This window comes from Lathyrus oleraceus, chromosome 5 (genome assembly GCF_024323335.1).
Source record: "Lathyrus oleraceus cultivar Zhongwan6 chromosome 5, CAAS_Psat_ZW6_1.0, whole genome shotgun sequence".
Classification (NCBI taxonomy): Eukaryota; Viridiplantae; Streptophyta; class Magnoliopsida; order Fabales; family Fabaceae; genus Lathyrus; species Lathyrus oleraceus.
Genome location: NC_066583.1, coordinates 579,321,371 through 579,338,471, shown reverse-complemented (window position 1 = coordinate 579,338,471; position 17,101 = coordinate 579,321,371). Strand labels below are relative to the sequence as shown.

Below are 17,101 nucleotides of genomic sequence, written 5' to 3'. Positions count from 1 at the left end.
AACTTGATTAACAGTTACTAGTATTATTTATTTTTCTCGTTTGTTATTTTTGTTACGCCTTCTTATTTTCATAGATATTGTTCCAACATTGTGTGTGACATCTTGTCTCTCTCTCTCTCTCTCTCTCTCACACACACACACACACAAACACACACAAATAAATAAACGAACAAAGTTGCAACTACAATTTTAAAGAAAAAATATGTAAATGTTCTGATAATACACAATAATCGAATCTCTCAATACATTTAAAATAAGAGTTGTTATAGTGACAAAAAAATTCTAACCCTTCATATTTACAATAACCTTATACCTTTTTACTTCCTACTACTTAATGCTATGAACATTTTAACTTATTAATTTTATTTTCACTTTTAAAGAGACAAAAGTGGTATATAATATAGTTGTCAACCTTTTCTAGTTATTGCAATTAGTTATTAAAAAGAAAGAAATCAAGGTAAGTGTTTTCTTTAAAAAAAGTAACATGATGTTAAATTGAGATGTCTAGCGTGAAACACATTAAAACTAATCATGCGCCGCAGAAAGAACAATGACAACCAATTAAATAGTCTCAAACAAAATTAATTTGTCAATCAGAACATGTGAACATCACGTAAGCATGTTTTTCGAAATCTATCATCCACTTAATATACAAATCTTATAAATCTTATGTTAAAAAGTGTTTCTCAATCCCCTTAAATATCTTTAAGGATATTCCAACTTATAGAATGATGAAATCGAATAACCACTCTTTTTGTCTCTCTAAAAAGTAAATTTTATAGATGTTAGGAGAAATACAAGGTGCTTCCCAGAGTTGCAATATGTCCCCTGCAAAATGCAGGATACATTGGGTCTTCTCCAAACACACTATATTTCTATGAACATGTTATGGTCCCTGCTAACACGATGTGTATTAAAGACGAGTCATAGTCAACTCCATCTTTTCTAATTCCCTTAAACATACCCTTGGACACCACTTCCTGCATCCAATTTACTAACCCCTCTATCATAAGCAAGAATAAAAATGGTTTCATAGTTTGAGAACTTAAAGTGCCATAAGATGCCAAAAATATACATAGTCGATACAAAAAAGTTAATCACTCACACTTGAATCCAACAATCATCTTTTCTAGTGAAAGTCCTTCATGTCCTATAATAAGATACCCTTTTTCTTTTCCACCAAAATAAATTAAGACTTTGATGTTAAAATTAAATCAATAATGATTAATCATACATATATGGTCAACATAATTTAACATATACTTTAGTGAGAACCCTAATAAGCATACAAGCATGCACAAAATTAAAGGTCCGACAAGTTGATCTTTAGGAATATCTGGTCCATTAACAAAAGTCTTTTGACAGTAATATTGAAAGACGGAGGTCTAAAGATGAGAAATATACATTTGATAACTTATTTGATTCTTCCTCAACCGCTACTCCTAATGCCTTCTTGGGTTATCTTCATATGGAGAGAAGAAATTACTTGCTTAAGTTAATTATATATAGGACCATAGTCTATATAGGGTGATAGCCAATTAGGATTTTTAATATTCATAAATGAGTCATCTTGACGTTCACTTATATTAATTAATTAATTAATTTCTTAATAGAAATCTAATTAGTCTTTTTAATTTTATTTGATCATTAATCGATTAATCTTCTTAATTTGAGAAATATCTATTATTAATATATATATATATATATATATATATATATATATATATATATATATATATATCCACATAATAATTATTGAAATATAATAATTAAATATAACACCTTCCAACAATCTCCTACTAAGGAAATATATCTTAATAATTATATCATGGTTCTTAAGACAGACATCCAAACACTATTTATCTTTATTTTTTAATTTTACAATCCGATTCATCTTAGAAGTCAATAACGGGACTATCATGATTGCCGTCATTCGCGTGTAACGTGACTGAACCTTGACGACTACCACATCAATGTACCATGACATAGATAGATATGGATGAGTGGTATAAAAATTTATTATAATGTGATATCTAAATCATGCCTATTTTCAACGGGTCTAACTGAAGTCTTTATTGAGATTAAAATGAAGTTTCTTAAGTGCAATTCAAAATTAAAATATTTGCACATGACAAAGACTTAATATTGTTATAACGATAATACCTCATAAGTTTCATTTCTGCAAAAAAATAAACATAAGATAAAGTTTATACCAAAATAAAACCAAAGTATAAAACATAGAAAAAGAAGGAAAATACTCCAACTAATCTAAGATAATCTCAAAATCAAGACTCATGTGAGTAACATGTCTAGGGGTGTACATGGGTTGGGTCAACCCACAAAATCCGGTCAAACTCATCAAAAAAAATCCAAAAAAAGTGGGTTGGGTTGGGTAATTGGGTGAATATGGGTTTGAAAACTAAAAAACCCATTAAAAAAATCGGGTTTCGGGTAAAACCAGACCCAAACCCAAAAAACCCATTGACCCACTAATCAAAAAATTATTATTACAATTTTAATGATTTTGATGAATATTATCTTAGTTATTGTAATTTTAGTCTTTTAAGATTTACTATTTTAGTGAATCATGACTTTAACTAATTTTGAATGTTTCACACTTTAATATTTTTGATGCTAATACCATTTTATGTCACACAACTTTAATTTGTTGCTAGTATTTTATAATAATTTTATTAATTGATGATATCATTTATTATTTTATGATGCCAAAAGATAGTAAAAATAGGTTATCTAATTTTTTAGAAGTAAATATAAATGTTGAGTAATTTTTATGAAAAAATATGATGACTCATCATTTTGTTATTTAATATTAATAAAAAAAAATTATTTGGGCAACCCACTACCCGACCCAACCCAACCCGAAAATTAGTGGATTTGCCCAAACCGGACCGTTGGTGTAACGGGTGGTTATTTTACCTAACCCAAACCGAAGTATCCTATATGGATTGGGTATTGGGTTTGGCCAAACCCAACCCAAACCGACCCACGTACACCCCTAAACATGTCCATGATAAGTCTTGGGTGTCAAACTTTTGGTTGGTGGATCAACTAGTATTAAGTTTATCCCTATATGTTCTATCAAAATATATTTCTCCCGAGCTCTTTCTTTCACGATAAAATATTTGATATTGATAATTTTTGACTTTGTATAACTCATATTGTTGTTGGAGTAGAACATAATTAAACTATTGTCACAATAAACGTTCAAGGGAATCTTTATGATCCCAATAACGTGAAGGCATGTGACAGTGTTCCACAACCAAGTCACATGATTTAACGCATTAAAGCAAGCCACAAACTCTACCATCGTGGTAGAGGGATCCACTAAAGTTTGTTTGGCGTACTTCTAGGAGACGTCTCCTTCAGCCAAAAAGAAGATGTAACCAGATGTGGAACGTATGATATCCATTAATCCCGCAAAATCAGAATAAGAATACTCAATGACCTATAAGTTATCTAACTTTTAATACGTGAGCATGAAGCCTATAGTTCTCTGCAGGTAGCACATTACATACTTTATTGGTTATCCAGTGATACATACCATGGTTGCTTAGATATCTCCCCAAAACTACTACAATGAATGCTAATTTGGGACATATGCAAAATTGAGCATATATAAGACTCCCATCAATTTAAGTGTAGAAAACCTTATATATCTTTTCTCTTTTGAGATCCATAGTGGAACACTATTTGAGACTAAACTTGTCTCACCTAACAACAAACATGTCTACTGGTTTACTATCTTTCTTGGAGAATCCATCTAAAATTGTATCAATATATCTACTCTACGACATCCTAAAATAACTCGAGAGATCTCTCTAAGTATTTGAGTTCCTAAGACAAATAAGGTGTCACCAATATCTTTCTTCTCATTTTTGTGTTTGATAAATCTCTTGCTTCATGCAATAAGCCTATGTTATTGCTTACTATAAAGATATCATCTATATATAGTATAAAGAAAATAGATTTGCTCTCACTAAAATTTTGGTATATGCAATCATCAACTAGATATCCTCAAAACCAAATGAGGATATAACATGATGAAATTTGTAATACCATTGACGAGAAGCCTATTTAAGGCCATAAACAGATTTATTGAGTTTGCAAACCATATATTATGGGTCTCCTAATATAATTTTTTTTTCTGGTTGCACTATATGTATCATTTCTTCAATGTTTCCATTTAGAAACACATTCATTACATCCATATGATGCAACTCTAAATCAAAATGAGCTACTAATGCTAGTATGATGCTAATATAGTCTTTAGATGAAGCTGAAGAGAAAGTCTCTTTATAATTGTTGCCTTCCTTTTGAGTAAAACCTTTTATGAAAAGAAGAGATTTAGACCTATCAATGTTACCTTTTGAATCCTTTTGGATTTTAAATATCCATTTATAACCAATTGGTTTCTTTCCTTCAGGTGATTTAGTGAGATCCCAAACATCATTGTACGCCATCAGTTTCATCACACCCCTTCATGGAATCATCCCCCTTAAGAGAGTTTGGACTCCATATAGCTTGACTAAATTTTATAGGATTTTCCTCTTCAAACCAATATTATCCTCACATTCCTGAAGAAATAAAACATACTCATCTAAAATTACACTTTTTTTTTAATTTCTAATGGATTTCTTAATGGTAATGCTTGAAGTTGTTGAGTTTGAATTATAGGCAATGCTTGAGGAAGAAACTCAATATTGTCTTGTTCTTGAGGGATGTTAGGAATAACATATTTTCTTATTTCAGGATCTATTTATCAATTAAAGTTAGGTATGAATACATGATCATTGTCGGTAACAGTTTTTTCATCAAAGACAACACTCATTATGTTTCCTTCCTTTCAGAACTCAACTTCCACAAGGAATCTAGAATATTCCATTTCAAAAATTGGTATAGTGATGTGGTTATAGAACTTGTTCCCATAAGAGAATTCAATGTACATAATAAAATAACACCCATCGGTCTTTGCGTCCAACTTACCTTCATAAGATCTATAAGGTATCAATTCACCTGGACATCCTCAAATGTATAGGTGTCTAATTATGGGATTTTTCACAATCCATATCTTACAAGGGGTCTTAGCTACTAATTTACTACTCTATTAAGGATAAAAAACTACGCTCTTTAATGCCTCTCCTTAAAATGCTTATAGAAGAGGAGAATCACAAAAAACCAAAAAACCAAATATGAAAGAAAAACATATTTTCTTAATGATTAAACATACTGAGACTCTAATTCCATTTGTTAGAATTAATAACATATCCACGTTCAACATATTATAACATATACTTTAGTGCAAAAACTAAATAATCATCAAATTAAAGGACCGATAGGTTGATTTTTTAGAATACCTATATCTATTGAGAAAAGTATTTTGACTATAATCCTCAAACACAGAGGTTTTAGTCAAACAACATGCACTCGATGACATGTGTGAATCTTTCTTAAACGATATTCCTAATGCCTTTTGGAATTCTTTTCATAAGGGAAGACTAGATTATTTGCTTACATACAGTGTATTGGGGGATCATAATCTATATATAGGGTGATTGTCAATTAAAGTTTCCATTATTTTACAACAGATCATCCTGACATCCACTCATATTTAAAACTCTTACGCAACTAATTAATTAATTTATGAATAAAATTCTAATTAGTCTTTTAAATTTTATTTCATCACTTAAATGATAAAGTCTCTTAATTTGATATATATATATATATATATATATATATATATATATATATATATATATATATATATATATATATATATATATATATATATATATATATATATATATATATATATATATATATATATATATATAAAGGAAGACACTACGACCAAAGTACAAGGTAGCCCCAACAAAAAGGCACAAGGAATACCAATCTCGGGATCAAAACCAACATAAAAAACATAGTAAAAGTATCAACTATAACAACCCCAACCACCAAAAGGGAGGATAGAAAACATAACTACAAAGACAGAAACACACAGAAAAGATCAGCATCAGACAAAACTAGAGCTCTCCAACCCAAAGACGCCTAAAGGAGCATTAGAACTACAAAGAATGCAACAAGAACACATCCATAGAGGTCGAAACCACTCACCCCTCTATTGGCTTATAAACATGGTAGGATTCTCAAGACAGACCGAGAAGGCACAAGAGTTTTTGACAGACCTACCAAGATACCATTTCCATGCTAAAAAGATACTCGTATCTTCCACGTGTTTTAGTGTCACCGAGGATCCAGTAAAAACTATATCATTCAGAGTTTTCCAAATCGACCAAACCACAATAAATCAAATCATCCTCAACCCCTTCTAGTCCTAGAACCTCCATTCGAAGGGATAAAAATCTGAAAAAGGGTGAGGGTATCTCTAACAAAACAGCACACCACTCAACCACCTAAAAATTATATACCAAATAGAGGATGTAACCTCACATAACACAAAGAGATGGGAGAAGAATCAATGTGCAATGAGCAGAAGGGACATGAAATAGTCTTCGGGACTCTAGTACTAGTTGTTGGAGTGAAATGTCATATCTTCACTAAAACACATTAAAGCTTTGTTTCGGAGTCTGTAGGAGAGAGGAAGAGAGGACTTTGAAAATTAATTTTATATATATATATATATATATATATATATATATATAGATTTTGTATATAATTATAAAAGAGAGCTTATCATTATTGTTTTTCTTTTAATTTTTAAAATGCTATAAAAACATAAATTATATTTGAACAATTTGCCTAAGCCCTCCAAAGTCCTCCACCAATATAATTTTTTTATTTTTCCCCAAGTTAAGGGGTTTTTAGTTTTTGAATAAAAATAACCCCCAAAATCTTTCTCACCTAAATCCTTCTATTCTTTTCACTCGATCCTTCTATTTTTTAAAGTCGTCCTCTCCCTTTTCCTTCAAACTCTCAAACAAAATCTAATGAATTTAATTTTTAAGTCACCTCTACTATATATCTCACATTTAACTCGTTCAGAATCACTAATAAACTTACACTCACACTTACACCAACAAACTCTTCTTGACAGACTAACAAAGATTCACTCTAGTTCATCCCATTAAACCAAAATAAAACTCAAATATCACTTGTTGGAGAATACTTAAGAAAATGTTACATATCCCCCCAAAATCTTAACTTTAGTTATAAGTTATATAAGTCATATACTTTTAAGTATCGTGCATTTAACTCATTCATATACAATAAAAAACTATTCACTCATACTTGAACTCTATAATCATTCTCTATTTCCGTCGTTTTAAAATAACTGTCATTTACAAATTTTTGCATATAAATTAAATTTTTTAATAATATTGTCATAAGACATTGCACTTTTACTAAATTAACTTTATTAAAGTGTTGAAAATAGTATATAAAGTAATAATTAAAGAACACGAATCAAAAAATAGTCATCATTTTTACATTGATAAGTGAGAATGAAATTCGTTTTAAAACATATTTTTTCCTTAAAATGACAGTCATTTTAAAATGGAAGGAGGATTGTATAATTAAGTTGTCATTATTTTTTAATGTGATGGAACTGTAGGCTTTTCACAAGGCTCCCCCAGTCTTTTCAATTATTTTTTTAATGCCATTATTATTTATTTTTCTCATTATTTGATTCCCTAGTCAGTTGTTTCCAATGAATCCTATGTATAAACTCTATAAATATAGGGTTTCTGCTTTATATGTTCACACACAGAACCCTCAAAAGCAACATTAACAAACTAGTTCTTGTTCACCTGCTTCACCCCCCTCTTTCAGTGTAGCAACTTACCTTTTAATCTCATCAAAGCCATGAGTATTATAACAGATCCTCTTGTAATTGGAAGAGTGATTGGAGATGTAGTTGATGATTTCACCACAACTATGAAAATGTCTGTCACTTACAACACTAAACAAGTCTACAATGGTCATGAGTTTTTTCCTTCCTCACTTACCACTAAGCCTAAGGTTCAGATTCATGGTGGTGACATGAGATCTTTCTTCACTCTGGTACAACTCTTTCACCAAACCCCAACTTTTCATATTTTCTTCTTTTTTCATCTCACTGTTTCCATATGTATGCATGACATACCTTGTACTTCAGTTCCTTACTTCAATATATTCTCTCTCTTTTTTTCATAAAATAGAAAACTTACTTCACATATATTTTCCATGAATTTCTTACAGATCATGACAGATCCGGATGTTCCTGGCCCTAGTGATCCGTACCTGAAAGAACACTTACACTGGTATAGTATACCAAAGACATGAACAAATGTTTAAAAGTTTTTTTATATAAACCCTTGTTAAGTCAAAACCACACTAGTTTAGTGTATAACTATTTGCAACAGTCAATTTTAAAATGAGATCCAAATGATTGAAGAAATAATTAGTCTCCTGCATGCAAAATAATCCAATATAATGTCTTAAAAATGGAAGAAAAAAATCATATATATATATAGGAGAATCCTGCATGAAAAAAATAATAAAAGGATTTTTTTATAAGTTCATGCATAAAGTAAAGGCATTAAAGCAAACAAAAGCAAGAGTCTGAGACATTTACCTCTACTGGAAAAAATTCAAAGTTTTTTGTGTATCTAAATTTTGCTTAATTTATGTTATTTTAGCTGTGTACTCTGAAGATTGATAGATATAAAGAAAGTTTCTTGACCTATTAAATTTAATTTTTCATCACAGGATAGTGACAGATATACCAGGCACAACAGATGCTACATTTGGTAAGTCATTTTAATTTGGTCAAATTATTTAAATTATATTAGCTTAATTATGAGTACTTAATTAATGATACTATACATGTGTTTAATTAATTAATTAATTAATTGAAATTGAACAGGAAAAGAAGTGATGAAATATGAAATGCCACGTCCTCAAATAGGAATTCATAGGTTTGTGTTTCTCCTTTACAAACAGAAGCGCAGACAGACAGTGATGAAAATACCAACATCAAGAGATCTCTTTAACACACAGAAATTTGCACAAGACAATGACCTCGGGCCTCCTGTGGCTGCTGTTTTTTTCAATGCTCAAAGGGAGACAGCTGCCAGAAGACGTTGAAATTTAAAACCAAAACTAAAAGTTATGTTCGAGTGCTATTTATAGGTAAACTTGTCACAAAATAAGTGTAGGTTTTTTAAGGCTGTTTTCTTTAGCAGCACTTTGTTCAAAGTTGCACCTTTGCTATTTTATCTTTTTTTTTTCTTAGTTTGGTTGTTGTTGTTGTTCTAGTTTGTAACCAAGTTGTTTGTGGGAATTAACCTAGTTACACCATTCATAATCAACATTAATTCACTATATTTCTTAAATCTCCTAATTTCTGTTACATGTAAGGTGTTATAGATTATCCACCTAACCTATCTAACCAAATCAGAATTTTAGGAAGGAAACCCACCTAAATTTTGAAGATTATGATTATGATTTTTCGTTTGTCCTCTATTTCTTCATGCACAATCTAAATCAAGCTTGATAATTCATTTTTCATGTTCATGGAAGTTTATCAAAGTGTTGAGATCTTTCTCTTCTTTTTCAATTTAGTGCCCCTTGCCTTTCCAAAAGCTTATACTTGATTGCTCTTAGCTTAGGCTTGATCCTCAAAGAATAGCCACCTCTTTGATTTGTTGAGGATGAATACGGAGGAATAAAATTAGAAGCAAGAAGGATGGTCATGCAACCAACTTCCTTTACCGTTTTCTCTCAATCTACTGAGAAAGAGGAAGAACCAAAATTAAAAAATCTAACATTTTCATTCAGGCCTGCTCTTATATAATGTCCAAGTCATATTACCTTTTTATTCTTCACTTAAAATGAGAAGTTACACAACTGTCCCCATTTCTTAAATTTATTTATAATTGATCCTTACTCATTAGTTGCGCCTCAAATGAATTAATTATCTTTCATTACTAAAATAACATTTACGATAAAATGATCATTTTACCCTTATTCTTATACTTCTACTTTATGAAATAACTGAAACTTTAATCCAGCGATCAGGTCGAGATGTTACAATATTATGCCCTTAAAAGAATTTTGTTCTCGAAAGTCACATTTCATTCATGCATTCCTTAACATTGACTTCCTATTGATGCTAAATTCTTCCAACTCCTATGTAAATTTTGAATTCGCTTTTTTGTTTCCAAAGATCGATGTTATCTATCGATCTTCAGGTGGCAACCTGATATTCCTCACTACTCTTAACAAAATTTTTATGTTTCTCTTGTCTTCCATATGTCGCACCTCGAAAAATAAGAACACGAAGCCTGCGAAGCGCAATCGCACGCTCGTGAGATGGATTGAATAGAGTCTCCACCGAACTTTATTTATTTCCAAAGAGAGAAAGGGAAAATATCGATAAAACCCCTAAAAGAAAGGATAAGATATGGTCATCGCAATCAATATGAGAGTTCGGGAGTCGGTTATGCAAGCAGAATGTATTAGCACCCCTCACGTCCGTTATACTCAATGAGAACCGTTTAGTTAGTTTCGATTTGAATGTTAGTTTATGTTAGTTTGTGATCTTCTACTTATTTGAGATAGAAAAAGAGAGAGAAGAGAGAAACGTTTTGAATTTTTATTAGTGAGAGAGGACCTAAATTTTTTTTTAATATTAGGGGGCCTGACAAGATTTCACAATCCTGCACCTACGTATCTCCAGGTGAAATAGAGAATTCAAGGCATACATAGTTTTGAGTAGAAAATGTTTGTTTGTTGGTCGATTTTAGCGAAAGCTATCTTGTATTAATCGATGAAAAATATTGTTTTACCCAAAACAGGTGAGGAACATGCGTTTGCATCACATTGAATGGATTTCTAGGTATCAACATTCACAGGAAAACATCACTTATCTCAACTTAACTACTGTGAATGAAGCATTGCTTTGCGTCATCTTAAGATAAGATGTCTTTTGTTTATGAAATTCTTTTAAGATTAATCGCACGGCGGCGAAAAAAAAGTTTGATTGGTTGAATGTATTTTATTGGTGAATGACGAACGTTTTGATGAGGACAAAACCTAAGCCTCAGGATCAATCATTCGGGCTTCTACCAGGATGCTAGATTCCAACGACCTATTTCATTCAATATTAATTGAGAAAATTGTTTGATGGACAATGAATGCTTGATAAGAATCCATTGTTCAAAGAGTTACGCCAAAATACTAGATCCCAACGACCTTTATTTGTCCAAGTTAATTTAAGTGTTTTAAGAACAAAAGAATATAATGAACAATTAACTCAAGATGCGTGCCTCGGGACCGGTCGTTCGAGGGTTCCCGCTGGAATGCTAGATTCCAACGGTCCTCGTCTTTCGTATTTGTTATCAGAAAAAGTTTTAAACATTGCACTTAAATGATAAGACATTTGAATTGGAACAAGAAATGATTTTATCGGCTTAAAAAAATACTTGATGTTGGTCAAATATCCCTTATTCCAATTACTTGGTCAATATCATCATATAACTATTTATTTAAATAGGAATAAATAATAAATGAGTAAACAAATTAACTAAATCGTAAAATAAAAAAAAATTATTTAAAAATTGCAATTAAAATCGTTATCCAATTAATAATAGTAAATAATAAAATAAAAAAATTAAGAAAATATTTTTTGACATTTTTATTTTAAAACTCAAACTTAATTAAAAATACTTAAAAAAAACTAGCAACATTTCTATTTTTTAAAAATAAGAAACAACAAAAATAATTATAAAAAAATGGGAGAAAATGGACCTAGGGTTGACTGAAAACAGGGGGTGAGGGGATTGCTTGAGCCCATGACCCAACTAGGGCGCGGGTCAGGAGACCTAAGTGGGCCTTAATCGACCCGCCCCACACAATAAAACAAAAGGATTGGCTAAGACAAAACCCTAGCAACCGTATTTGTATCTTCCCTTCATACAAAAAAAACCCCAGAACATTTCCTTCCAAACACGCTCAAAACCCCATAACCGATCTATCTCAAACTTCTGAAACCCAAACACATTGTGAAGTAAAACTAGGGGTGTTCAAAAATTTGGTTAACTGATCCAAATACTTAATCTAAACTGAATTGAACCATAAAAAACTTAAACCATTTAAATGGTTAGTAAACTGAATTGTTTATTTTAACCAATTCAATTAATCTAATTGAGTTTAAAAACCAGTTTAAACTCTTATAAACTCTTTCCACAATTTTATCTAAAATATAAATACTATTATTTCACAAATTCAATAAACTTAATAAATCATTATATTAAAATGATAAATATTTTAATTATAATTTTTTAATATTTTTTAGTCAGTTACTATTATCATAACATTTTCATTTTCACATTACGTGTTCTTCCCCAAATATGAAATATGAACCCTAAATCATCTTCTCTCCAATTCAAACTCAATATCAATTTCAATTTCACCTTCTATTTGTTTTGAATCGATTTCAAAATGATTCATAACTGTTTCTATATATTTTACCTTCTATTAAATGTTTATATATAACTGTTTCTATATATTTTACCTTTTATTAAATGTTTATATATATCAAAATCAATTTCACATTATATATATAGTTTAATAAATGATTATTAAATGTTGAATAAAATTAAATAATCAATGTCAATTCTAATTGAAAAATTCTAAATATATCAAGATCAATGTTTCTATATTAAGACTTATGAATCCAAATACATATTAAGATTTCTAATACGGAGTATATACTAAAACTGATATAATAACACCTTTTTACTTTTGATTCTTTTTATAATCACAAGTTTATGTAGTGTTTTTAAATGTGAAGTCAAATGTTCTGATATGATATAAGTGCATAGCAGAAAAAGTTGTCGGCTGTGGCATTCGCTGTGATAAATGTGAATTCAATTTTTTTAAAAACAAAAAAGAAACAATTTTTAAAAAATCCAGATTTGAATTCAATTTTTAAATTCAATTTTATTATAAAAACAAAAAAGAAACAGTTTTTTTAAATATATAAAAAAATCAGTTTGGAATTTGGTGAAAAAATTAATTCAATTTTTTAAAAAATTGGTTTTAAACTGGTTTAAATAAATTAAACTGGTTTAAAATTATGAACCGGTTCTGAATTGGTTTTAAACCGAATTGAATTGATTAAACAGATTAACCACTTTTTGCTAAAGTGGTTTTTAAAAACTGGATTGAACCATTAATATGGTTCGGTTCAATTCAATTCATGAACCACGAACACCCCTAAGTAAAACTCTAACATCAAGACTGAATCAACCAAACTTCAGTTCGAAACAATCAAACCCAGTTTGAACAACTCTATTTCTTAATTTGAAAAAAAAACCTCTATCTCCTAGTTTGAAAAAACAAATAAACTGGTTTAAGACCTTCATCTTAGTTTTGACATCGTACATATAGTTTCGAACATCAGCACATCAATTTTGAAAATCAACACTCAAATTCGAAAATCACATATCAGTTCACAGAAAACAATTAGAGAAACGCACCCGACAACACACTCAAATGGAGAATCGCATGAGGCAAGCAAATCAAAGAAGCAAAATACGAAACATAAGAGAAACAATATGAAACGAAATTCTACCAAAAAAATGAAAACATGTAGAGATGTTCAGGTAGTCTATTTTCCTTCTTTCGATTATGCGGAATAACCAACCTCAAATGTTGTTGTTGCATTTCAGTTTTATGTGAGTTTCTGTTTTGCTGCAAATTCAAATTTGCATGTTTGAAGGTTGGAATATCGAATTTATGTATGTTTCTGTTTGTGGCTGTAAATTATAATTTGTATGTTTGAAGGTTGTTAAGCTTCGCTTTCCTGTTTGGTCTTATGGTTTGTGTGTTTGTTTCTAAGAACTATGCTAACTGCTGTTTCGCTATCTCTGTTGCAACATGACACAAACTTCTGCTTAAAAGTCAAACCCATCTATGTTGATACTATGATTGAGAGAGAAGACAAATGAAAAGAAAATATGATCAGGCCAATACCTGCAAACCTCACAAGAGGGGTCCCCACATTTGGAGATGTTTTTTTTTTGTTTTTTTTATTTGATTAAATTTACTAAAATGTAAAATTTTAATGTAAAAGAGTAACTTAATATTTAATGAGAGGATTTTTTTTTATAAATCAAAACTTATGGTTTATTATTTTGAATTTTGGTTTGTAACTCTAATTTGAAGTTTGTAAACAACATAATCTAAGACCTAGTAACTAAAATATTGAACCAAAATAATCAAGACCTAAACTTGTGTTTTTTAGAATGGATTACAAGAAATAATTAAAACTAAACCAAGATTAATCTCTACTCAAACAACTATTCAATGAAATGCAACAAGTTCAATATGCATGAATGACATGGTACGATATAGGTATGCATGAATGAATCACAAAATTCAATGATTGAACTTTAGTCAATGAACTATCCAAATCATCAATCTAATGACTCTAATGATGTGTGATAAGAGTGTATAAACTGAACTTATAAATACAAACAAAATTGCCTAATCCATGATTATTGAACTTTTACCTATGCATGGAAATGGGATCTTATAACCAGATGGTCATAAGGAGATATGCAAATATGCATAATGAAGTGCATATGTAAATATGCAGATAACTGAAATGCAGATGAATTAGGTGGAGGCAAAATTTAGGGCATGAGAGTTGCCTCTATTTAAATATCTCTGCCGAGTAGCATGAGTTATGACAATCCTCATGAAATCAGGGTGAAAGGTATTTAAATACAGAAGACATGAATTTTGCCCATAGATGCAATGACATCCTATGCTTCTAGATGAAGGATTTATTTTTGTTTGCTAGGGATGTGATGAACCCTAAAATGATTTTTTTTATGATGGATGATAAATAGACCCTTGGGAATGATAGGACTATGGTAGCAGTGATCCACAGGAAACAGACAAGGACGAATGGTTGAAGACTCACTGGGGATAAAAGATTGTTGGGGAAATGAAATTGACTGAATTCCAGACGGCGCTGGACTTTAAAAATTGACTGATTTTTAGACGACATTGGATTTTAAAAATTGACCGAAATCTAGACAGCGCTGAACATTAAATTGACTGAATGCCAGACGATGTTGGACTTTAAATTGACTGAATGCCAAACGACTCTAGACTTTAAAAATATAATACCATGTGAGGATGAACTTGATTGCAGACATCAGTAAAATAATTATTGGCTACAACAGAGTTTTTCAAATAGCATTGGACTTGATTGAAGGCATCAGTAAAATAATTACCGACTACAATGGAGTTTGCCAGGCGTGACTGAACTTGAACGAAGGCATCAATAAAATATATACTGGCTACAATGGAGTTTGCCAAATAACATTAGACTTGACTGATGGCATCAATAAAATAATTATCGGCTACAACTGAGTTTTCCAGGCGAGACTGGACTTGAACGAAGGCGTCAGTAAAATATATACTGGCTATAACAGAGTTCGTCAGGCGAGACTGGACTTGACCAAAGGCGTTAGTAAATATATTGGTTACAACGGAGTTTACCAAATAACATTGAACTTTGAGGTCAAGGGATATAAGATCAACCAAAGAGACCGAGGTTAATTAAAAAATGAGCACGAATCACAATTCGGCTATGCATGATTTGAAATTTCTCTTATGCATGATACATGAACGATCATGACATGTAAATGCCGATACTAGAGTAAACTGGGAGTTTGTAGAGACTGTTTATGGAGGTTATGATTCCTCAACCTCAACACCAATAACTCGACAAGGTATATATGATGGATGTTGTTAGAGGAGGATTCTCTAAACTATACAATTGTATCCAAAATAGAGGACCAATGATAGGTTGTACTCCATAGAGATTCCTATCATGGTGATCTAGGAGTGGTTTTGTAACCTTGAGACCTTCGGGAAAACAAATGATTTCCTCTTGATCCTCCCATATGTCAAAGCAATTTGAGTTTTTTTTTCAATATGTTTTGAAAATTTTCAAGTTTCAAAACTTCATTATTAACAAACAAATGGCATTTTGCATAACAAAGAAAAACATAGAAGAACACAATTGGTAGCAGTTGATACGCAAAATTTGTATTAATAAAGAATGGTAGTATGCAAATGGCCTAGCTCCATGGAATGTTACAATTTTAAAAGTTGCAACAGGGAAAGGTTTACATTGAATTCAATGAGCACTACTATCCCTAATAACCGTGACTCCAGAAAACCTTACTTTTGAAGGCAGCAACTGGATTGATCTTCCGCCTCGGTCTCTTTTGTGTTGATCAATTTTATCTGATGTAGTCTTTGCCTTTTGTCCCTAATTTTTTCATGGGCCTCCCTTTCGAATTTTTAGTCCACCGGGATACCCATTTTTGCCTAAGTTGCCTTTTCAAGTTTTTGACTTAGCAGGTTTTTTTTATCAGGTATAATATTTTTTGACTGCATCAGTGTTCATAGGGTGTGAGGTCTCTTCATCATCCATAGTTATAAAAAATCAAGGCACCTCCGGAGAAGCCTTTCTTTACAGCATATGGGCCTTCATAATTGGGAGTCCATTTCCCACGTGGATCCTTGTCTACTGGCAAGATCTTCTTGAGCACGAGGTCTCCTTCTCTGAATTCCCGAAGATGAACCTTCTTGTCAAACACCCTCTTGAGCCTCTTCTGGTACAATTTTCCATGGCACAAAGAGGTCATTCACTTCTCATCAATGAGGTTCAACTGTTCAAATCAATTTTGGATCCATTCATCCTTTTCTAGCTTGGTCTCCATCAAGATTCTCATCGAAGGTATCTCTACCTCGATTTGGAGAACTTCTTCCATCCCATATACTAAAGAGAATGGGGTTTCCCCTATTTAAGTGCGGACTGAGGCCTGGTATCCATGCACTAGTGTCCCCTAGTCTTCCAGTTAAGGCAGGCTTTTCGAAGATATACTTTATTTGATCCATTTTTTAGATCAATAAAGTAGTATGACATATCATATACTGCCTCAGACGATGAGCGGCTCATGCTAAAACATAACAAATTTTCTCAATGAGTGAATATCGGGTTTCATAATCGGTAAACTTCTTGCTCAAATAGTAAATAGTGTGTTCTTTCCGG

General features: G+C 31.3%; 1 protein-coding gene across 1 annotated transcript; it reads left to right on the top strand.

The window, feature by feature from the left end:
- The first annotated feature begins 7,757 nt into the window (after window positions 1–7,757).
- On the top strand, window positions 7,758–9,217 carry LOC127086615 (CEN-like protein 2). The gene is made up of 4 exons (XM_051027397.1): window positions 7,758–8,040; window positions 8,218–8,279; window positions 8,728–8,768; window positions 8,885–9,217. Exons 1-4 carry the CDS (start codon window positions 7,843–7,845, stop codon window positions 9,103–9,105), a joined length of 522 nt encoding a protein of 173 aa, XP_050883354.1. The 5' UTR covers window positions 7,758–7,842; the 3' UTR covers window positions 9,106–9,217.
- Window positions 9,218–17,101: the final 7,884 nt, after the last annotated feature.